At 43.9% G+C, this 24,633-nt stretch overlaps 3 protein-coding genes and 1 long non-coding RNA gene across 5 annotated transcripts; 3 read left to right on the top strand and 1 right to left on the bottom strand.

Moving 5' to 3' along the window:
* The first annotated feature begins 617 nt into the window (after positions 1–617).
* Positions 618–3,859, top strand: ppp1r3aa (protein phosphatase 1, regulatory subunit 3Aa). The gene is made up of 4 exons (XM_061269049.1): positions 618–1,450; positions 1,722–1,774; positions 1,855–1,934; positions 2,086–3,859. The coding sequence occupies exons 1-4, from the start codon at positions 735–737 to the stop codon at positions 3,631–3,633; spliced, it is 2,397 nt and encodes a 798-aa protein (XP_061125033.1). The 5' UTR covers positions 618–734; the 3' UTR covers positions 3,634–3,859.
* Positions 3,860–10,700: 6,841 nt separating this feature from the next.
* Positions 10,701–13,686, bottom strand: LOC133145449 (uncharacterized). Its single transcript, XR_009710919.1, has 2 exons — positions 13,525–13,686; positions 10,701–10,905 (listed from the first exon to the last, which is right to left on the bottom strand). It is a non-coding gene; the product is annotated as an uncharacterized LOC133145449 (long non-coding RNA).
* Positions 13,687–14,037: 351 nt separating this feature from the next.
* On the top strand, positions 14,038–14,621 carry LOC133145588 (small integral membrane protein 30-like). The gene has a single exon (XM_061269205.1). The coding sequence runs from the start codon at positions 14,116–14,118 to the stop codon at positions 14,305–14,307; it is 192 nt and encodes a 63-aa protein (XP_061125189.1). The 5' UTR covers positions 14,038–14,115; the 3' UTR covers positions 14,308–14,621.
* A 942-nt stretch (positions 14,622–15,563) lies between these two features.
* On the top strand, positions 15,564–19,351 carry gpr85 (G protein-coupled receptor 85). 2 transcript variants are annotated; one of them, XM_061269203.1, is made up of 2 exons: positions 15,564–15,787; positions 16,456–19,351. In XM_061269203.1, the coding sequence occupies exon 2, from the start codon at positions 16,648–16,650 to the stop codon at positions 17,779–17,781; it is 1,134 nt and encodes a 377-aa protein (XP_061125187.1). In that variant the 5' UTR covers positions 15,564–15,787; positions 16,456–16,647; the 3' UTR covers positions 17,782–19,351. The 2 variants fall into 2 exon arrangements, with proteins under 2 accessions (XP_061125187.1, XP_061125188.1); XM_061269204.1 differs by having other exon boundaries at positions 15,564–16,003.
* Positions 19,352–24,633: the final 5,282 nt, after the last annotated feature.

Here is a 24,633-nt window from a genome sequence, read left to right as displayed (position 1 = left end):
AATAGAATGAGATCTGCTTTTTGGTCCAGAAAATGAGGTGAAAGACTCACTGGAGAGAAGAATAGTAAGGAGATTGCGAAACGTTTATTTTATTTTATTTTATTTTATTTTATTTTATTTTATTTTATTTTATTTTATTTTATTTTATTTTATTTTATTTTATTTTATTTTATTTTATTTTATTTTATTTTATTTTATTTTATTATTATTTTTAGTTATTATTATTATTAGTTATTATTATTATTTTATTTTATTTTTTTAGATCACGAAACATGTTTGGAGTTGGAGTTCGACCTCAAACCAATGCATTGTGGGAAATGTAGGATATTGGGGATTACGGGGGACTGGAGGACACATGTTGTGGTCTTACTAATAATAGGACAGAGTTTCCTCTTTGTCAGGATTTTAGAGGAATGCTCGCATCATCCCTGCGGACGTGGCCTTTGTCATGTCCTGAGTGCTGTTACATAAGACGGGTTTGGATTTATTTATTCTTGTCGCTAGCAAACACATTGTGGCGGGATGAACGAGCGAAGGACCAATGCGCTTGATGTGTCCTATTAATAGTCTTGGCCCGGACTCAGCTGCAAGCCGACTCCATCTGTCCAGTCACGTAGCCTCTTCTCTCGCTCGCCCCTTCTCCGGTGTCACCCCCCCGGACAGGCTGAGGGCACTGCACTCGGCGTCACCCTCCGAGGCAGACGGACGGCAGGACAGGCCGACAGCTGGCTACCATGGAGGCTCTGTCCATTCAACCCCTGGAGGAGGATAGGTTGTCTTTCGGAAGACGGGAAGAAGAGGTCAGGATGGAGGCCTTCCCCCCTTGGGGCTCCACTACCGATGAGGAAGAACCCGAGTGGGAAGCAACTTCCACAGTCCGGAGGAAGGTTTCCTTCGCCGACGCCTTCGGGCTCAACCTGGTGTCCGTCAAGGAGTACGACGACGTCCACGCCGGTGAGGACGCGGAAGGAAAGTCGCCGCCGCAAGAGGAGTTCTACCTCTCGTGTCTTTTTACGGCGCCCTCATCTGAGGAGGAACTGGTGCGGCGGTTGGAGGAGCAGATGGTGGAGCTGGAGAGGGTGGAGCTCCTCCCGGGAACTACAAATCTCCGAGGATACGTGCGGGTTCTTAACCTCTGCTTCAGTAAGTCCGTCTACGCCCGCATCACCCTGGACGGCTGGAAGAGCCACTTTGACCTGCCGGCCGACTACGTACCCGGATCGAGTGATCGGAAAACAGATCGCTTCACTTTCCAGTACACGGTGGCTCTTCCGTTGGAGAAAGAGGGGACTCGGGTCGAGTTCTGCCTGTGCTACGAGACCTCGGCCGGCACTTTTTGGGCGAACAACCAGGAGATGAACTACGTCATGTTCTGCCACCTGAAGAGTCCTGCCAAGAAACAAGTGCAAGAGGAACTGAAGATGAAGAGGAGTTGCCTCAAAGCCAACAGGTAGGGGAGAGTTTTGCTTTTGGGGTTAAAGTCGGAGCTGGCAACTCCAGTGCAATTACGTAATTTTGCAGCGATGGATTATTTTGCCCGTATATGGTGCTGGTGTCTCTCTCTCTCTCGACTGCTGGATGGAGACAGACAGGCACTTCCTGTGTGTACATGCTCATCTGATTGCATAGTAGGATTATTATTTTTTTCCTGCGAGTGACATCATGCCCTGCTGAAGAAAAAAATAAATAAACACGGGAGACTGACTATTGTGCTATTACAGGAGGGCGAGCACACAGGAAAAAGAATTTACGGACATGCTGACACTTGCCGCAGGTGTGTTTACATGTGTCACGATTATATTACGTTGGTCAAAGCCGGCCCCCTCGTAAACTCTGACCCTTGTCGACTCGCAGAGGCCGAGGACCCGCGTGACGCGGTGGAGATGAGAGCGGAGGGTCCGTCGTTATTCTTGCCCGCTGAACGCAAACCTTTGGTGAGGTTCATTCCTGGATTTATGATGAGTTTGTCTTATTTAATTGTTTTGTGAAATAAATCAACTGGCAATTTTATTTTATTTTATTTTATTTTACTTTGAGCGTGACCGGTTTTTTTTCCAACTTTGAACTTTGTGACCTCTTTGACAGGTGGCGAGCCTAAAAAGCCGACAGCGAGCGGGGCGCTTGGCGCACGTGAAAGACATTTTGTCCCAGAGGTGGCGTGACCCCGCTAACACCCTTCAACCCTCGGGGGATTTTTTGCTTGAACGCCGAAGGAAACAAGTCCTCACCTATCACCAAATTCCTCTGATTACACTAGACTGGGACAATGAGAAGCAGAAGCAGCGGGTGAGCTCCAACATGGAGCGGAATATCTGGACCAGGAGAGCCAAGGTGGAAACCGCAAAAGCTGCGGTGTCTGTCAATAATATTTGGGGAACCTTTCTTAACGAGAAAAGTCCGAGCCCGGATCACGAAAGCCCCGTGTGCGACGTGTGGCAGGCGTTTATTCACGGGCCTCGCAACTGCGGAGTTTCCGAGTCGGAATGGCTGCAGACCGCCGCTTCGGTTCCCCCCGCGAGCGAGAACCAGAACGTACCTCGGAATGCAGAGCCGACCACCTCCTCACATGCTCCCCCGGATCACGTTTCCTTAAACTCCGAGGACCGCCAGACACCCGGCGTTGTCGGCGGCGCTGAAAACATAACCGCGCTCGGGTCTCCCGTGCTCGTGTCTTGTGACTCTGTTGACATTTTAAGTAAGTGTCACAAGCATGAAGAAGCCTGGTTAAAAGGGGGACTACACGAAACCGAGCAGCTCGCAGCTGCCGTAGAAACAAGCCAGAGAGAGTCGACGACAACAGACACGACAGCAAAGACTCGGGATGGTGATGACATCTCACGGCGAGGAAGCCAAGAATGGGAAGAACCACACAATGCGATAGATGACATGGTGGCATCTTGGGATGCTTCGGACGGACTCGCAAAGAACTGTAATCGTGCTGTCACGTTTACAGAAGAGCCTCAGAAAAATCAATCGTCCGAAAGCTACGGAATAAAACCCGCCAATGCAAATCACATAGGAGACGTTCAACCCAAGACTGAAGGGGCGACATCATGTAAGAACCTTGAGAACATCCATCGGGAAAAAAATGTTTTTTGCGCTCTCGAGGTGAAAAATGAGGAATCGGACACATCGGGTGACCGTGTCGGCATCTCCAAAAATGGTGCAACCTTGGTCATAGAACCGACGACAACAAACGTCCACGACGATGTTTTGGATCCAGATGAAAGTCACGCAACGAAACGAGGCACTGAGAGAGTCCAAACCAAGCAAAGTCATGTGGACACTCGTGAATCAGAACCTGAGTGCAGACAAATTGGAGATGACTCAGTCAGGAGGGTCCATGGTCCTTCCCGAAGAAACACAAAGGTTGATCAGGATCCGCCGGGAAGTAACCCCACAGAAGAAAGCCAAAGTCCCTCCAGGGGGTCCGGCGGTTTCATGTGGTGGAGCGTCTTGTACATCCTGAGTCACATCAGCAGAATGCTCACCTGCAGCCTGCCGGTGGCCGGGTTCTTCGTTGTCGTCGTTCTCTACGAATTCCCGGCGTTTTTTCTGCTCTACATGTTTTCTATGGCCTGGTGGTTTTACAAGTGGAGGGGCCCTCAGGGGGCAACAAACAAAGTCAGTTAGGTCCGAATAATGGATAAGATACGGCGTGCGAGTGTGAAACGACACGATAGTCATGTTCCTAATTTTTTGCACTGTAGTGTACGAAGGAAGGACGAGGGAGTAAGTGTGATAACACGTTTGCGTCTGTGATTTTTATATTTGTATTTTTTTTTGCCTTTCCTACTTTTTCCGAGTAGTGCCGTGGTTGTCTGGCTTTCTTGAATAAACTCAACGACTGCTCACAACATTTTCAGGAGACTCGAGATGCATTTTTAGCCACAACGTTGACACTTTTTGGCAATCAAAACAAATCTAGCAAATCTTGCCTAGCAACAACAAAAGGCTCGTGATGTTGCCGCTCCCCCCCCCTCCCCCCCACGCCATTCACGGGAATAAACTCTGTGAACCTCGACGGCTCTGAATGAGAAAGCCGCTTTTGCCTCTGCGGCTCCATCCATCGTTTTGTTTTTAAGTGCCTGTCGAGAATACTTGGAAGGAATTCAAATTTGCCCGGCAAACGGTCGCAGTGTCATTTATCGACGTCTCGTTATGACATCACGCACTCAAAACGGGTTCAGGTTTCAACGAGTGCGTCACCGTGGGCGGTAAAGCAGTTCAGAATAAGTCACTTGATCCAATCCGGGGTATGGCGACCTTTTGTCAAAACGGGCAGCGATCCCACGCTGGCACCCTCAAAGCAGATGGCCGCTCGCCAGCGTTGGCATGGCAGAAGGCCGGCTTCGCTTTTTCGCACAGAATGATCTGGTAGAAGTGGGCGTGACATAACCACACATGGATTTATAATTGGGTGGAATCACATGCAAGGGCCTGTGGAGTTCAAATAAAGGAACTGTATATCAAGGATCATGTGAGTGATATTTTCGGAAGTGCATCTGATAGTCACTGGCTACAAAATCCAGACTGGAATAAATTTTTGGGGCTAACAAAATATTCTTTGTCAAGGTGGAGCGAATTATGAACAGTACCAGTCAGCCATAAAAATAAACACAGGTTAAGTTCACGTTGCAATGTCACCATCATCCTCCAGATGTCACTGCAGCCTCACTTATCACCCTCTGCTAAATGGAATTCATACAAAAAAAACTAATAACCTCAAGCAAATATTGGACACCCTCTGCATAATCCTGGACTTGAAATGCCATTTGAAATAATAAGCGGTTGCATGACGCAGAAAGCGACACAGACAAAACAATCGAGCCCACGCTCTCTCTCTCTCCGTGGCAACAAAATAGATAAATAAATAAATAAAAAATCAGCGTGCAATGAAGCGCACTGCCGGGGACAAGAGGGTGAATGAGGACATGGAGCATGAGTGGATGAGAGCTCTCGTGGAGGCTGGGCCTCGCTACGAGGCCCGAGGGGACCGGAGGAACTCGGTTGACAAATGGCAGAGCTGACAAGCCTCCAAAACACTCCGCCACCATCATCCATACATCCATCTATCTATCCTGCACCTTGCCAACAACATGACCCCTTTACCCTTGCTAGTACCCGACTCCCTATACGGCTGGAGTTCCTACGTCAAGCTTCCAGCTGCTGGTGCTCCTGACACTTGACCTTTTGGATGGTGGGACGTAGGTGGGACACCGACACTTCCCAAGCAACACTAATTGCAGCCTGTTTGGGGATTTGACAGTGTGATGCCATATGGCACTGCTGCCACATTATTGGCTAGTGGCCATTTTATAGACTTATGGGATTGGAATATCGATGTATAAGGTTACTGCTGCATTGCACGAGCAGGAAAAGAACAAGGGAGGATCGCGTGACAATTATGACGCCACTTTGGGGGTTGGGAATCGTTTTGTTATTTTTGTAAGATTTTACGACATTTTCTGCTGATTTTTCAAGGGGGGGAGTCGGATGCCAATGTCACGTTAGGGCGCCATATGGACGGATGTGTGATGCTTCGATTCACATGAGAAGTGGAGCAAGGCTGCGTAGGGCTGGCACGAGGGGGTGGAGACTTACGCACTGTATGTACGGAGGCGTACTGCCTTCCGGCGTCAAATGAATTACAGTGTTTTGTTTTGTTTTTCCAGCGGGCGTCTTAGGTTGTGACACCCTTGACACTACCGATCTCAAAATAACACAAGCATTTCTTTTTTCTCATATAATTAATTGCCATTTTTATTCTCAGCCAATCCAATTTGGAAATCCCAGTCAGTTCTGCCGCCAAAAAAAAAGGTCACACGTGGAGCAGATTTTTTATTTTTAATGTATTCCGCCCAACCTCGTGTTGCCTTGATGATCTGCCGTCTTTTTAAATTCCTTTTTGGAGGTGTCAAAAGAAATCAAAATGAGTGTTTATCAGGCGGCCATCTCTCTCTAATGGAGAACACAGTCATCATTTTAATTAGGAGTTGGCCCGCTTGCGTATTTTTTGAGAACTTAATTCAAGTTTTTAAAGACTGTTCTCGCCTCTTTCCTCACTCCGTTTGCCCACCTTGATACGGATAATGGATGAGTGGTTATAAAAGGAGGAAAATGGGGGAATGAAAAGGACAAAAGCGCTTGGGGGAGCAGATGGATGTCTGCAAAAGGCAAAGTAAAGAAAAGAAGGAAGAGACAGATGAGATAGCAACAACCTGTGTACGAGGGAGACCTGAATTCAATCGATTTTTACGGCGGTGGCCTTGGAAATCCAAGTCTCTTTCTGCATCTGCGTGTCTTTGTATGACGATAAATATCTATTTTTTTAATGTATATTTTTTTATATAAAATATATATGTATAATACAAATATAAACGTTGTAATTTATACAAAAAATATAAAAATATATAAAATAAATTAAAAAAATATATATAGTATATATGTATAATACAAATATAATTTATACAAAAAATAAATATAAAAAAATTAAATAAATTATAAAATATATACACTACCGTTCAAAAGTTTGGGGTCACAAAATTGTTTGGGTGACCCCAAACTTTTGAACGGTAGTGTATATATTTATTTAGATAATTATTTATAGATTATATATACAATCTTCTGTGTAAAAAATCTTATAATATATATGTATACTTATATTCATAGATTATATATAATCTTATACAAATATAAGATATAATTTATAATATTTAATTCATAATATTTTATTATAATAATATTTACACTACCGTTCAAAAGTTTGGGGTCACCCAAACAATTTTGTGACCCCAAACTTTTGAACGGTAGTGTATTTTTTTTTTTTTACACATATCGTATATAGCTATAGTATCGCTTTCTCACTCTTTCTCTGCACTAACAAGGAAAGTGTGAGAGGAGACAGGCCTGTTATGGTTCACTGCTTACAAGGCTGGTGAAATGTGAAGACCAGTGTGTGATGTACTGTAATTGTGTGTGCATGCGTGACAGTAAGTAAAGTTGTGTATGTGTGTGTGTGAGCGAGAGATGGACAGAGCGAGTCTACAGTAAATCCAGTGGTTTGACTTTGAGTGACAGGTGAAGGGAAACAGCACGTCAGCCTGCTGTTGTCAGTTTACGGGGAAAAGTGCTTCTCTCCTATGTTTTTTTAATCCCATTCCACTCCAGCTGAACCCCCAAACACCCTTCTACATGCTTCTTCTGGTTCATTAGGGAGATTAGAATGATTAAAAGGACTAAAGATAAAGAGGAGGTCTCATTAAAAAGCTACAAAAGCAGGCAGGTGAAATTTGTGAGCGTGCTCAAAAGAATTCAGGAGCAAAAAGTTTGACACTTCCTTCAAACGCTAATGATGATGACTGACATGATAATCGGTTGAAAATCGGCAAATAGAGAAATAATGAATACATATTTATCATTTCTAAAAGGAGATTTTTTTCTAAAATAAATGATCATTTATTTGCTGTCCATCCGCTTGAGTGCTGAATCACGAGATCAAAGGATGGACGCCATCCGATTATTTCATCAAAAAATACTTAAAGCAACTTGGTGTAGCCTAGAATTTATTTTCAACTATATTAAAAAAAAATACTCTTGTTTTAAATAATTGATAAGAAAATAATTAATTAATAATCAAAGGGGTTAAAGCTTGAAATATATCCGTGTTCCACAAGTCACTGTCCAGGTTTTGTCGCAACTCCAAATCAGGCGGCGTGATTTGCCAACCAGCGCTGTCGGAGACAACAAATCGTAATAAGTGGGTGTCGGGGGAGGGGGGATGGCTGCCTGTATACCTTGTTGGCAAGCAGAGCAGGCAAAGAGAAGGCGTCGAGGGAAAGGCGCCTACAGTGGGACTGCTGTGTTGCCATGGCGACTGTCTTTGCATCGCAAGCATAGAGAAGAGATTTTATGTCCTCGTACCTTGGCTTCTTTCTTTCCATTTTCTACTTGATGTTTTTCTTCCCTGCTTTGACACCCCCCGAACCCCCCCCCCCCCCCACCACCACCACCACCACCACCACTTTGGTCTGCGCAAGACACACAAACACAGGGTGAGAAATAAATCAGGTGCAGCCATCCAGGCAGAATGCTGATGAGGGCACGGCAAGGTAGTGGATGATTATTCAACGCCTCGCGTGGCAATTATCAAAGACCCCCGGCTCCCTCTCATTTACCGTTTCCACCAGTAGATAATAAAAGTCTCCAAAGATGCGTCAGTCAGTCCAGTTAGCCCGTAATCAAACGTGCCGGGAAGACGGACGGCGAATGAATAGATCCAACGAGGACTATCAGCGCTCGATCACTCGAGAATGTTTTGTGTGTGTGAACGGCACCGGGAGACCCATCTCCCATCGCTATTAACACCACTTGGCCAAATAAAATCCTTCGCCATGGTAACGCATCATTCCCAGCGCTTATAGCTAAATGCCTATTTCCATGGCAACACCATGTAACAGCGTCAATTTTTTATTTTATTTTTTTAATCGGCACTCCCAGCTGAAGTTTGCCGTCTAGCTCAACAAAGAGTCTCTTAAAAACAACCATATAGCTTAGACATACTATATGCTAGCTTAATGCTAATTAGCATCTATAATGTGTTTAAATAAGCAGTGAGGCAATATGTAGAAAGACACTATAATAGTACTCGGTCATGTATTGTTTATCCTCAGCAAAGAATTATTCGTGCTGTACTGAAAGGAGCTCGAAAGGTAATGTCGGAGTCCCTCAGGGGTCAATTCTTGGCCCCTCGGTTATTTGAGTGGGTTCAAATCAGTGCAGGCGGAAAATTTGCCGGTGGAAATCGAGGACGAGCATGCACAAGTCTGCAGATGTAAACACGGGGAAAAGGGGGGGGGGGTAAGCTGAGACTCCCATTTACTTCTACCACAGAAAAAAAATTCATATATTAATATCCCAAATCGGTTCCTCCCCCCTCTTTCTGTATGCCCTCATTTCAGAAAAGATGAGGAGGGGGGGATGGGGATTCCATCCGAGAGACGAAACATGCGAGGTTTCTTCCGCGCAGCAGATGATGAAATCCGAAGCAACAACGCGGCGAGCCAATGAGACATTCCGGAAGGTTTGCCTGGCTACCCCGAACCTTCCTTCCTTTTTAATTCCCAACATAAATGTCAAACGCTTAATAAGAGGACCAATGTGGATCTATTTGTTAGCATTTGCCACACAGCAAGTCAAAAAAAAAAATTGAATGCTTAAATGAAAACAAATTGAGCCTTTCTGCCAATGTTAAATCCGGCCGTCGCTGTCCTTGGTGCTGAATCGCCGCATCGAACAGCAACAACGTATCAATCAAAGCAAATGTTACCCGTTTGATAATCGTGACAAGCCCGAGGCAGCTCTTGGACGACGGAAATCTTTATTCAGCATTAGCATGCCCGTTTTGTGTGTTTTGTGTAACACAATAGCATGTTGCGCGCTACATTACTCAAGGATTTAATAACACAAAAAAAAAAGCCTTCCAACTGGCTAATGTGATTTCTTCGCCTTTTTTGACTTAACCCCCTGCATTTATTTCTTTTTTTGCGTTCAGTCAGAGCCAAAATTGAGATTTCTATCTTGATGTTAGCGCAGGCAGGCCGCCACGCGAAGTGGTGCGCTCAGATCATTAATCAGGCTCGATGGCGCAGCGGGTAACGGGGTGAGCCGCGGGAGAGCGCTAATGCATGCAAATGTAAACTCGTTTTGGGGGCAGGTTGAGCCAAGGACACGACACGAAACGCACGCCACGGTCCGGTACACCTAAAACGGGATTTGGCTCGACGTGAAAATGAAAAAAAATCCAAGCATGCGATATCATCCACTGGGGAGCGTTCCATTTTCTTGATCAGATGTCCTACTTAGAGCCCGGGATTGTCAAACAAGCTCCTTAAGCAGCAGCAAATGTGGGAGTCGGAGCTGATTTGGCGCCCAACGAGGGTTCGGCTTAAGCACGCCACCTCTTGTTATTGTGAGTCTCATTACGCTACCTCGCCGCTGATAACCTCGCATGACTCGCTGAGATTAATCCGAGTTTAGAGAAGATGAGGTTCGGGTTCAGGTTCAGGTCTGCAGATTATAAAATGTATTTAAAATCCATACACATGTATCAAATCCCAATAAAGGCGCCGTTCACATTTGCGGCTTTTATCGATGGTGTCTGCTCTTTTATGATTTTTTGGTTTATCCGATTATTATAGCCCAGCAATGTTTTACAATAAACATCTTCGAGGAATATAAAAAAAAAGGGAAGCAAAGCTATTAATAGCATTTATTAGCTTGCTGTCGCGCGTGTTGATGATACGGTATTAAAGTCATAAATATTGAGACACCATTTTATTTTCGGGGCTTTTTGAAATGAAGTGAAGCAAATTTCTTTCGGACCGGACTGTGTTGTAAAACACAGTTAAATGGACCCATTTGTTCTATTTGGAGTCCTTTTCCGTCTGTGTCCATATCGGTTTATTGACGAGGCACTTGGGTAGCACAGCACCCAACGGAAGGTTGCCAAAATTGAAAAATTCATTCAAGTCTAACGCTATGGGGACAGGTAAGTTTTATTTTTAATGACTCCAGTGATGTTTGGTTTCGTTGGTGCGATATTGCTTAGTCAGCGAAATGGCTGGAATGATCAATAATGAAAAGCTAAACAAAAAAAAAAAATCACTCACTCACCCTTACAAACGGTCAACCTGGGAGAATAAATTGCTCACGAGCAAATGTTGCTTTTGTTTTGTTTTTTCCTCCTACACAAAGAAAGCAATGACTGAAAGAACAGGCCATTTAGGGAAACCCCCCAGGGGGGATTGTGGGGGTTTTCAAGGTTGAGTCCTCCTTCATTGTGTGTGCGCATGTCGTCCTCTGGGGTTTCGGTAACATTCAGGCAGGCTTATATCTCCCCTCACGCTGGGAATAGAAAAAATCAAATCAAATAAAAACATGCTAGTGTGTGTGTGCTGACACTGCCCGAGCGCCGGCGGCCATTACAAGTCTCCAGGGTCAGATAGGGAGGGGTTGATGATGCGGAGGGGTCAACAGCTGTTGGTGAAGAACGTTCCGGGCATAGCTCGGCACGCTAGCCGGGAATACATATCGTAAGATATCGGCGGGAAATCCAATGTGTCCGTTTTCCCCAATAACTCACTCGAGCTCATCCACCGTTTTTCTTCCCTTTCTATTCAATTTCCTCCTCAGCTTTTCCAATTACCATTCTCCAAAGTGGGGCGGTTATCAATTGAGTTTGAAGCAATTTTCCGCCGAGTAATCGTTTCCAACGCCGGCGTAAAAGAACAAAACAAATAAGAGCGACACCTGTTATGACAAATAATTCAAGCGGAGAGGTTCATGCTGAGGAGGCCACTCAAAAGCAGGCCTCATCGTCAAGGCAACCATTTTATCCTTATGCGGCATCTTGAGCCAGACCCAAAAATGTCCACCCCCCCCCAAGCGAACGCATTAGCACGCACGCAAGCTTAACACAAAACACACACACAGGACCAGCGAGTCCGACCGACGGAGGGGAAGATTACGTAATCACTCAGTGAGATTTTTTTAAAGCCAGCCAGTGACCCAACCTTTTTTTTTTCCCAGGAAAGAGAGCTACAGCTTTGTCAACAACGGTTAGCACCGAAGTTGACAACCATTATTCGGATTTATATAATTGCAGTCAAGTCGTTTTTGCTGACTCATCGGACACGAGTGCAGATGGACGATAACTTTGAAAGCAAGCGACAAATTTTAGGGTTCTCCATCGGGAACATAAAGATGTGTTTTTATGCATGCTAGGAGAACAGGGGACTTGGCTCTTTCGCCCGCATTTTCCTCTCAAATGAATTGATTGGCTCGGACGCCGGCTCATTGGTATGTACGATTGGTCGGCGACTTGGCTCCCGTTGTGATGGTTTTCCACAAATGCTGGGATATTTTGGAGGAGGTAACAACGTCCTCCTTGGCCCGGGTAGAAAGGATGGAGGCTAGCTGGAAAATCTCTCGGCGGCCTGACAGAGCACCTCCCGCTGCAATCTGTAATTACCGACGGTGCAATCAGCGGCCTCGTTAATTTACCCTGACTGGCAGCGGCTTGACGGCTCAATTGCGGGGAATGCGCCCGTACGACTCCAGAAGTAAATGGAAACGACATCTCGGAGCCGACTTGAGCCTCAGAGGCAATTATATTATTCTTTTTATTTTGATATTTATTATAATAAATATATATAGAATAAATATCTAATAAAAATGTAAATGTAAAAAAATGTAGAAAATATAATAAATATATAGAATAAATATAAAATAATAATATATAGTAAATATATACTCTACCGTTCAAAAGTTTGGGGTCACAAAATTGTTTGGGTGACCCCAAACCTTTGAACGGTAGTGTATATATTTATTTAGATAATTATTTATAGATTATATATATAATCTTCTGTGTAAAAAATCTTATAATATATATGTATACTTATATTCATAGATTATATAGAATCTTATACAAATATAAGATATAATTTATAATATTTAATTCATAATATTTTATTATAATAATATTTACACTACCGTTCAAAAGTTTGGGGTCACCCAAACAATTTTATACTTGATCTGCCATCACAATTTGAATGACTTGTCTTACAAAATGACAGACGATAGAATAAGAATCCAAGTTGGGTTCTCTTATGGAAACCTTTTCCCCAGTAATTCTTTCCTGGTAGTCCTTTCGTATCCGATTGACAGGTGAAATAAAAAGGATGAATGGCACACTAATGGAAAAGCACTTTAAATTACAGCAGGTGCCACAAGTGCTTTTACCTCCGCCAATTGGGTTAACATCTCTTATCATATTTACAGTACACAACAATGCATATATCAAACGACGGTGTGTATACAGTAGTCAACACACACACATTGGCAAACAATACAAAAAAAATGATGGTAAAAGTGCAAATGATTTCTGGTTTTTTTTTGTTTTTTGCTTTTGTGTGAGCATTTCCATAGAAGTGTGCGGATGAGAAACCAACCAGATGATTGTGTTCATCATAGCAAGGCACAGGGGTGACATTTACACTATGAAATGAAATGTGATGAGCTATCAATCCCCCCTTGCATATATTGCACACACACACACACACACACATGGGCGTGAGTCACCATGATGCACTTTCCCGTCAGCGAAATTTGATGCAGGGTACACATCGAGGCGTATCTGAAGAAAACTTGATCACCTTGAGTAAACGCTCGTTTAGATCAATTCCACCGGCGGGCATCAATTTTGGAAAGGCTCCACCGTGACAGCCCAAGTGAAACGGTGAAGCGTCACATTTCGGAGCACGATTCAGAGAGGTGCGATTATTTGCCGACGGTTCCGCAAACGTTGCTCGTGTAGTTTCTCGTCAAATGGCAGGTAGACAACAGCTGCACGTTATTGCTCGACTCGGGGTTACAATTCCTTAGACGACCTCATTAAATTTGGAAGGGATTTAATGACAACATAGCTGACCTTGAAGTAAACACACACAGATGGACGGTTATTACCTTGCTCCGGATCACACTGATGACTCACCATGTGGAATTGTCTCCAAATTTCAAATGGAAGAATGAGTTGATTAGCATTTAGAGAAACAGCCAGGGTGATGCTCAGATGAGCACGTGTCATGGAACATCTTTCGGACTTCAAGTCAAATGCTGATTCCGATTTTCTGCAGAATAAAATTCCGGTAACTGATTAATCTTAATTGTCTAATGTTCTTAAATTGTAATGTGCAAACATAAATTTCCAATAAAAAAAACAGGCTAAAATAGGCTGGAGCCATTTTGGTAATTACATTTGGAAATTCGGAAGACATTCTGACTCGTTAAAATGATTTATTGCTGGATTAAACAACTCAGCATCATTTGATAGCATTCATATAATTGTTTCCAGTCCAGGATTATCTAAAAATAAAATACAAAAAAAAAAACCACCAATATTGCACATTAATTCTTTGTATAATCTTCTTCCGGTCCTGTTACGGAAAGCTACATCGCCATTGGTTGACTACACCCGGAAGTCCCACCTTTCCTGTTATGTGACGTAGGCACGCACTGCGGCTATCCCGGAAGCGCAACAACTCGAAAGCTCCAAACATGACGCCTAAACAGCAACTTTCACGCGTTGCGGCTGCGCTTACCTGCCTGACTTTCCTCCAGACGATCCCCCCCGCCGCGGCGTACGATGCCGGGGACGCGTTGGCTTTCCTACTGGGAACTGTCGTGTCCATGGTGGGCTTGTGTGCCTGCCTGGGATGTTACGCGAGGAAGCGTAACAGATTGCTGTGAGGAGGAAAGAGTCGCTCGTTGTGCGCTTCTCCAAATTGCACTTTATGCACATATGAGATTGATGTGCTTGTTTTGGTGTAAAAGCTTGGCTGAAATCGACTGATGTGCCTTGACCGGAAGTGGAGAAGAAGCGAAAAAGAAAAACCCGGAAGGACTTCATAACATGTTACACTGCTGTCAAAACAAACCAACACTGTCGTTGCCTCAAATAAATACTTGTATTCTACTTAAAATGTTGATTTAATGTTTTCATCTTTATTGCAAAGTGCTTGCAAATCGAAGAAAGCTCCCGTCAAAATAAATGCATTATGAAATTTCGCTTCTTATTCATTTTGAATTGAACACAAACATGTTTTATAATAGCAATGCAGAAAAAGGTAGAAACTATACAATAATGTAGATAGAAGAGAGAAAAATGACAGGATTTACTATCTTAATACAGCTTTTTCTTAACTGCATGACTAGAAATCCTTCAAAGTAAAATGCTTACTTGGCATGGAGAGCCATATTCATGACCAGGTGTGGTGCACCACGAAAAACTCATAAAATGAGAATGAAGGTGTCCATTAAAAATGCCATCACCCCACCTAGGGTCACATGTTTTATAGCCGAGTTACAAAGAAAAAGAATATTGTCCCACACGTTTGCGACATGACGGCTGCATGCTTGAGAAAACCAATTCTATGAATTTGTCATGCTGCCTTGGATGGGAGAACAACAGTGAGCAAAGTGCTTGTCAATTATGCATTTGCCGTACATGGGATGCCTTTTACCTCAAGTGAACTTAGCAGCCTGACACGACCCACTTACCTGCTCTATACGTACCCCATTTATTATTGCTAATGCTAATATTATCAGCCACAATTTCCCCTTGTGATAAAACTTTTCAGGAGCTGTCCATGGTTTGTCCCATCAGCAAATAGAACAAATTTTAGAAACATTGCATGCATTTATTTATAGTTTGAATCATTTAGGAGACTCTTTAGGAGTCACCTTTAATATGTTAATGAGAAATTCATGATTATTATATATATGATAAGTCATCACTGTAGATAAAATACTTTCATAGCACAAAGTAAAACCAAAACGAGATTAGTTTGCAAAAATTTAGCTTCTAAATGATGAAAGCTGCTGGTTTTTTTTTTTTTTTAATCGGTTTCCAGTATAAATGGTAATGTCATGTAAATGTGGATATTTAAGTGGAGGCTTGTGCTGAGGTTTTGGACGGGGAAGCAGAGGCCCGGTTGAGTGGATGAGAGCTGCAGCTATTGCTGCTGCTGCAACAAGAGACAGAGACGCGTCTTGGATCACAAATAGGGATGCAGGGCGCATGCGCACTGCTCCCCGTTTACTGTATGATTTTCGCCGTGGTGGAAAAGAGGGGGGCAGGCAACAATCGGGATTTTTTTTTTTTTAAAACAGCGACAAAAGACGACGAAATAATCTCCAGGGGGATGTGAAAACGGACCCTTACCAACAGGTACGGTTTGGATCGATCACCCGTCATCACCTTTTGTCCCGTATTTTTCTATTTCTTTTTTCTTCTTGTGTTTCCTGGAGGATTTTGACATGGTCTTGTCGACGCTGTTGTGTTTTATCTAAAGCAGTGACAGAAAAAAAAAACTGGGATTGCTTTGCTTCATGTGACAATCGATGGAGGCTTTTTTTTTTTTTTTTTTAAAGATATAAATAAACCGTAAGTACGCCGCTCGACAAACGCGACATGTAGAAATACGCAATTGTGAGACAACAGACGGGCTTTTGTTGAATCTGCTTTTCGCCAGCGTTTTCATGCAAATACGAGCTGGTTCATGGGATTAATTACTAGTTAAGGTTTTAAAGGGAAGCAAAACACAAAGGCTTCATGCGACTATTTGCATCCCGCTTGTGTGTGCGCGCTGTGCAGGCTTGCTGGGTGTGATCGAGAGCCCCTTATTATTTGATTTTTGTTTTTTTCTTGTTTCCGAGAAGGGGCTTTAAAATGCTCGCTCTTGCTTTAAAAAAAAAAAAGCTTCACTGCGCATTGGAAGGATGAATGCTTGTTTAAATGAAACGACACTTGACTCGAATGTGACAGAGACATTGCAGTAGCTGATAGGCGGATGATTTTTTTTTTTCTTCCTCTTCCCTTCGTTTGGCTTCCTTTAGGTGTGATGAGACAAAGGAACAAAGGATGCCTTAAAGGAGAGGTTGCCTACATGCCCGGAAACCTCCTCAAAGCCCACCGCAGCCAAATGGATCTAACGCCTCCCCCCGCCGCCGCCGCCGCAGCCGCCGCCGCCGCCACCGCCGCCGCCTCCAGATCATGATACTCGGCTGAAGCTATCCCCGCTTATCTTTATGATCCCTCCTCCATCTATGGCGAACTATAGCCATGCAGGGGACCACACCATCTTGCAGAATGTCTCTCCTCTCGCCACCTTCCTCAAACTGACCTCCCTGGGCTTTATCATCGGCGTCGGCGTGGTGGGGAACCTCCTGATCTCCATCCTGCTGGTGAAAGACAAGAGCCTGCACCGGGCGCCTTACTACTTCCTGCTGGACCTGTGCGCCTCCGACATCCTGCGCTCGGCCATCTGCTTCCCCTTCGTCTTCACCTCGGTCAAGAATGGCTCGGCGTGGAGCTACGGCACGCTGACGTGCAAGGTGATCGCCTTCCTGGGCGTGCTCTCCTGTTTCCACACGGCCTTCATGCTCTTCTGCGTGAGCGTCACGCGCTACCTGGCCATCGCCCACCACCGCTTCTACACCAAGAGGTTGACCTTCTGGACCTGCCTGGCCGTCATTTGCATGGTGTGGACGCTGTCGGTGGCCATGGCCTTCCCGCCCGTGCTGGACGTGGGCACCTACTCCTTCATCCAGGAGGAGGACCAGTGCACCTTCCAGCACCGTTCCTTCCGGGCCAACGACTCGTTGGGCTTCATGCTCCTCCTGGCGCTCATCCTGCTGGCCACCCAGCTGGTTTACCTCAAGCTTATCTTCTTCGTCCACGACCGGCGAAAAATGAAGCCCGTCCAGTTCGTGCCCGCCGTCAGCCAGAACTGGACCTTTCACGGGCCCGGCGCCAGCGGTCAGGCGGCCGCCAACTGGCTCGCCGGTTTCGGCCGGGGCCCGACTCCGCCCACTTTGCTGGGAATCCGGCAGAACGGCAACGCGGCGGGCCGCAGGCGTCTCCTGGTGTTGGACGAATTCAAAACGGAGAAGAGGATTAGTAGGATGTTCTACATCATGACCTTTTTCTTCCTGGGGCTCTGGGGGCCTTATCTGGTGGCCTGCTACTGGCGGGTGTTCGCCAGGGGTCCCGTGGTGCCGGCGGGCTACCTGACGGCCGCCGTGTGGATGAGCTTTGCCCAGGCCGGGGTCAACCCCTTCATCTGCATCTTCTCCAACCGGGAGCTGCGGCGCTGCTTCAGCACCACGCTCCTCTACTGCCGAAAATCCAGGTTACCGAGGGAACCCTACTGCGTTATATGAAGGTTTTTAACCCCGCCTCCCTTACCTTCACTTTCGCCCCCGTTTGATCGGGGCTTTTCCCCTCCTGTACAGCTCTCTCTCTTTCTCTTTGCTAGCTTTTCTTCTCTTCATCCCTCCTTTCCAGCAGCCAACCTCTGTTGGCGATTGCATCCCGTAATAAAAAGGAGGCCCGTGGAGTACAACAGGGCGCCGTGTTCCGCCCCTTGTTGTTTGGCGGAAGGCCATGCCCGTTGCGGAGAAGCAAAAACGCAGACAATGAAAACGCTTTGGATTTTTGTTTTTGTCTCTGTCTCTCTCTCTTTTTTCCAAGATGCATTATTTTGTGAGGTGTGAACTACAAGAAAACGAGAAGCGGAAACAAACAAAAACAAAGTATACAACAAAGAAACGATACCTCTCAAGGAATCACTGGAAATGTTTTCTATTTTTCAGAGTTGCACTACGAAAAAAAGATGTAAAGATTTTGGTTGCAAGGACAACAAGCCCCTTTTTTCTCCCCCCCCCCCCCATACTAAACGATGAATGCTTTAATTCGCAACAGACTACACACACGAAAATCGCTGTAAGTAAGGCAAACGTGTTGGAATCACACCATCACCAGAGGATGAAATGGTTTTAATGTAAGTGGTAACTTCTTTTTATTTACCAACCGGGGCGGGATTGGGGGTGGGGTGGGCTTGATGTGTGTGTTTTATTTTTTCGAAGTTGAAACTTGGAATGGATCTCTTGAAGTTTTATGTCCCTGATAGTGTCTGCCATTGTTATTTTCTCATCACCTTTTACAGCGTGGAGAAGAAAATGCAGATTTTTCTTTGCTTCGGGGAACAAAGTTGTGCTGGAAAAAAAAAAAAGACATTTGAAGATTAATGTGCTCATCATATCCATGTACCCTCAACACTACCGACCGATGCCACTCCGGGTGTTCTTGCCTTAATGGTTACAATGCTAATTGTCATCTTAGTTCATCTCCTATCAAGTCAGTCCTTGGATGCAAGGGGGTTATTTATTATTATTATTTTTTTTAATCACATGAAGTGCATGTCCACTTTTTTTTTTTTTTTTTTACAGTTGTCTGAGATCGATCGCCGCACGCTCAGAGCACAGGCAATGAGTGTGTATGTGTGCGTGTGTATGTGTGTGAGCATCAAACACTTCAAGACCAGAGCCTTAGTATGATATCTTGCACAATTTGTAAAAAACAAAACAAACAAACAAAAAAAGTGAGAAAAAGTCAAAAGACAAAAAAAGGGGGACATGTAAGGCACAGTCTTGTTTCTACTTTCCCGACATTTGCTCTCTACGGATTTTTTTCAATTATAATTCTTTCTCTCTCTCTCTCGTGGCCATTTTTTTTTTTTAAAAAAACAAAACAAACAATGACTCTGTTCCTTTTTGTAAATTATTGATGGTGTGTAAGTATGTGAGTCTTTTATTTACTTTTTTGGAGTCCCGAATGTGAGTACAGTCTCAGTTAGGATTGCATTTCGCTGAAAGTTAACTGTGTAACCTGTTGCTTTTTTTTTTTCTTTCCAAAAATAATAATAATAATAATAATAAAAAAAAGAAAGTTTCCACTTTGCAACATGGTTCATTTGCTCGATTTAATTGACAAAAAAAAAAAAATGTGTTTCTGCAACTTGAATTGTTTCTTACTTCAGGTTAGCCGCTATACTAGCATAGCAAGAAAGTGGATGGATTCTATTGTGAAAAAAAAAAAAAGAGACATAATGATTTTGAACATTTGTGCTTTGCATATTTTATTTTTTTGAGTCCTCGGAACATTTACCAGCTGTTTTGCTACTTTTTTGTATGTATGACCAAAGTTCCGGAACAAAATATTTCTCTGGTGATGTTGATTTGATTTAAAAAAAAAAAAAGAAAATCCATCAAGTCAATCCTTTTTTTTTCCGGGGGTGGACGAGTAGAGAAAAAAATATAATGGCAAAAGGGCTTGTAAACACTTGAGGTAATTGCACGGCGGGCTGCAGGTTCCGCTGATGAGAAACTCCTATTAGGGATCCATTTTCATTATGAGTTTGGCAATTACTGTTTTCTTTAGGACATTGATCATTCCATAGCCCCCGTGCAGATGATGTGCAAGCCTTTTAGTAGCGTTTAAGTAAGCGCCAAGATGGGCTGGATTGCTTATGGTGGGCTTTTGAATATCCCGTTTCTTGGCAGCGTAAGTCGTTTTGAAGGAAGGCCGTTTACGCTTTAAAGTCCGACCCGAGTGTTGTTGCTAATCAAAGCGATTAACATGCAGAGGTTTGATTTGAAGCGCAGAACAAACAATGTGCTATTTTGCTTGACCTTTCACTCATGCGTGACCTCCTTTTTATTTATTTGAGCAAATAGCATAAGTGGCTAGCTTCTAATGGCTTTCATAATTATAAGGACGGTTTCGCTTTGTGTGGGAAGCCAGCCTGGAGTGGAACGGTGCTAAAGAAAAGAACTGGGGTTTTTTTTGGTACATGCATCATCCTGCTTGGTGTGTTTGGATTGCATAAGAGCGCCATTGAAGTACAAGACGCTTTTCAATATCCACAGGGCATGGCTTTTTCATTTTGTGACATCCTGTACATATATTTAGTCCTTGCTGTGGGGGATAGCGACATGCTAACTAGAAGCTTTCCAATGCTCCGGCGGTTTCATGCAATTTTTTTGGTCCCGTTAGCCATTATTTGTATACCATAAAAGCTAATAATTAAAATAATTAAGTTGACATAACTATGAAACAGTGAAAATTAAAAAAAATAAAATAAATCAGTCAAGCAATCATGCAAATGTTCTGGTCCCATCAGCCCTTATTTGTAAACCATAAAACCTAATATTTAAAATAATTAAGTTGAGTTAATTTAAACCTATGAAACAACCCAAAAAGCTTGGTTGGTCTCATATATTGGGTTATTTTTTACATGAATAGTCTTGACCATTCATTTAACCCGAGGTTCATAAATAAAAGCTCAAAAATGCAAATTTTTAAAAGGCTCATCCTAGCGTGCACAATGTGAACATGAGTCTTTGTCCGCTAATTTTCATCCACAATAATGGGGAAAAAATGCACAGCGACAGACGGTCCAATAAAAAAAGGTTGTAATGATCATTTGGGGATTTGATTGCATCTGGGGAAGACAAAAAGAGAAGTGAGAAGGAAAAAAAAAAGATTGCTGCATCACTTATTGTCAGACAAGCTATTACAGACGGGACTAGCACTGGAATACCAACGATGCAGACTCCCCCCGTTTTTCTGCTAATAGACAAAAAACATCGCCGTGCTTTCTATGATTAAACCGAGTCTGGCTATTTCTTGGAGGACTCTGACAAGCTTTGTTGGCACAATGCAGCATAATATTTTACACTGGTCAAAAACTAGAACATAAACAATTAGTATTGGCAGTCACGGGGGTTGCCGTGGTAACCGCAACAAATTTATGTATGTCCAGCACATTATCGACTTTCCAAAAGAATGTGACGGATGTGGCCGCAGAAATGCACACATAGGTTGTGGTAAATCCTCCTAGTGCCGGCTGGGGAGTAAACATGTCCTTGATGCCGCTAAATCTCGGGATAAGTGATGGCCAAGGGGATCAAATGTGATTGGCGGCCGGGCCGCTACTTAAGCGCATGTTTGCCCAAGTTGGAATATGTGAGGAGACAACTGGTGAGGCCTAATCCCACCCCATTGAGGATTACCCACGGTAGATTAAAACATCCCATGATACCTACAGAGGCACAATCAATGCTGTGGATGATTTTGTGTTGTTATTACTATTTTTGCGTGTCAAAATCTTTTGTCATCTCTAATCTGGGATTTATCTTGAAGCACCAATCCGGTTGAGACGATGCAAACAAAATAAAAAGTCGGCCATCTTTGCACTGCTTCACCGCCAATGAAAATGAGTTTGACACTTTTGTCCTCTTTTGTTTTGTGTGATGTCATGCGAGAATAATAGATTTGGAGTTTCGCTGTCCGGGATCTGAATTTGGCTGCAGACGCTCATTGCACATTTGGAATGAACCAATTCTATATATATTTCATATATTTATGGACATATATAATTTTTATATATTTGTTTTGTATATTTATATTACGTATTTTATTCTATATATTTATATACAGATATAATTTTTATTTGTTTTGCATATTTATATTATGTATTATTTTCTCTATTTTTATTTTTAATTTTTCGTGCATGGTTCGTCACTAATCCTAGCCAGTACTTATCATGGAGCAAAGGCATTTTTTCAAACAATCACATTGTATTATATATAATTTTTACATATTTGTTTTGTATACTTATATCATGCATTATTTTCTATATTTTGAATTTATTCTTTTTGATGTCGTGCATGGTTTGTCACTAATCCTAGCCAGTACTTATCATGGAGCAAAGGCATTTTTTCAAACAATCACATTGTCGCTCTGCAATTAAGCATTTATGGCACTGCAAGTGCTTCCGGAGCTTTGCACGCATAGCCAATTATCCGCTTGGTATTCCAGCCACGCCGTGCCGCAGCCTCCCGGCCTAAAAAATGGTGCACGGAAGAGATGTTGTCATAAATTGAATGGAGAGGAGTGGGACTAATTGTGACAGTTTGCTTTTCTGTTTTTCCTGTAGCACCTTTTTGGCTTTAAGCAATCGTCTTTCACCTTTGTAGTCATTTGTAAGAGCGTTCCCGTAGTGGGAAGCTTCTCTGGCGCCGATGACAACACTATTGATCACAGTCTCTCTCCTGGCTGCTGTTGTTTCGTCTCACGCTTTTAAAGCCCAAATACTTGTATGGAGCGATGGATTGAATACAATTAGTGTGTTTGGGAACAGTTCGTAAAAAAGAGGACGAGATGTTTTTATGATGACCTCGCTTGCTCGGCTGCTGAAGGTCCATGGCGTGTCGCTGATACGATTACAGGCCGATCGGTTTTCATTGCGCCCGATCGGAGAGTCAAATGAGTCCACTCGAGGAACATTTTTTTGTTCCAAATAAGGGCAATGGCGCTGGTGTTGTTGCCTAGCAACAACCAGAAAGGCATTCTGATGAAGCCTGACATGTTTTTTTTTTTCTTTTTGCAAAAATGTGCAATATTTTTATCTTCAAAGCCTGCACAAAACACCGCTGGGAAATGCACGGCGGTATTTCGTTTGACACGTGGAAACACAATTGCGAGCAAACTTTCGACAGCATCCAAAGTTTGCCGACCTGAATAAGGAAATTCGATACAGCGCAAATCCAGCTGATTTCTCTCATATGACTTTGGAAAAACATTTTCAGCCTATCAATACATCTTTTAATTAAAACGGCCTCGGCTAGTTGAATTAGTCAATTTGCAGGAGCATAACTGGGCCAACAAATTGCAATATTCCATAATCTCGATTCAGGTCGTCTCCGTCGTCCGTGTCAGTGATTGGGTTGAAGCGTTCGCCCTCACGTATCGCAGGACCCAACCAGGCCTTGCGAGGACACAAACAACCTTATTGACATTTCTGAGCTTTAACTCCGCCCCCATCTGTTGCCACCCTGGCCGCAGACACGCAGGTTACAGTCTCCCTGTCTGTTTTATCTCGCACGGCACCTTCAAGACCCGCAGCTCAGGCTCCGGCTTGCGTCGGAGATAAAGACCAAAATAGAGCACTCTCGCTGACAGCCGGGCAGCGCTCGATAAGACCGTCGTGTCCGCAGCTAGAAACGGTAGCGAGGAAGGAAGACGGAGAAGTTATAAATATCGGGGTGCGGAAAATTGTTCCTCCCGTTGTTTCTCGCAGCGGAGGCCATCGATTCTCTTCATTGACCCGTGTCGGTGATGCCCCCGCCGAGCGATTTGGTGGCGATAAGAAAACGCCGGCGTACCTCTGAATGTCAATGAACCGTCGGCGTTATTCGAAAAGTGCATGTGGAAAGGTTTTTCCAGTCGCTGGCATGTGGAAGGCGATCGATAAATGTGTGTCTTAGTAAATAAGATCATGTGGACAAGAGGCGGTCGTCAGCAGCCTCGGCGGCGTCTTGGCATTCTCCATTAGACGACGCCCGGCGGTAATTGAATTGGTCCGTACAAGCTCGGGGCTCGGCCTTCTCGTTTTCGCCTTTGACAGCATGCGTCAAACTCGCCCGGGGGACAACGAAAGAAACGGCGTCGGATACCTTAGCGTAACCCGAATAAGGATTTAACACGTGGCGCCAATCCCGGCACGATAAGATCCGAGCTAATTAGCCGTTGCGAGCTAATCGATGACTGGGACGCGCTGTTGAAAAAAAACAGGAGCGAGATACATGAAAAGTTGCTCGTTAGGAAACGTTTCATGTTTTATTTACAAAAAACTTCAACCTGCAGCCCACACGCAATGTTGGCTTTTAATTCTCCCACGTAGCGCCTTTTAGCTAGCTACGTCCGATGCTAGCCTAGACGGAAAAAAAATGGAATTGTGTTGTCGGCGAGAAAGCCTGATGAAGTATTCAGGCCCAGTCGCCCATCTCATCATCCCGCAAAGCACGGCAGCGGCTCCAACCCCGATGTTATTTTTTATTTTTTTTGGAAGCACCTCTTGTTTCGCTCTGAGAGCTTTTGAAAGATGTAGAAGGAACGTCGGCGGCTAACGAGAGCGCTCAAAAAGTCAAGCAAGAACAACAAATACCGCCACCCAGATATGCAAAGCTAGATAGAAGCTAGAGATGTGATTGGTTGTTCTTAATCTCGGAGAAAAAAACGACAATTTCAAAAGCGGCTTCCATCATTCCTCATTTTTGTTTCTCATTTTTCTCCCATCATGGCCGCCATCCATTGCAGGTAACGGACTGAGTGCTTTATTGGATCTGGCTTTGGATGAGCCAGATCTGTAGGTGTCTTGAGTGGGCGCA

Source organism: Syngnathus typhle, linkage group LG21 (assembly GCF_033458585.1).
Source record: "Syngnathus typhle isolate RoL2023-S1 ecotype Sweden linkage group LG21, RoL_Styp_1.0, whole genome shotgun sequence".
Taxonomy (NCBI): domain Eukaryota; kingdom Metazoa; phylum Chordata; class Actinopteri; order Syngnathiformes; family Syngnathidae; genus Syngnathus; species Syngnathus typhle.
This window is presented reverse-complemented; position numbering and strand designations above follow the sequence as displayed.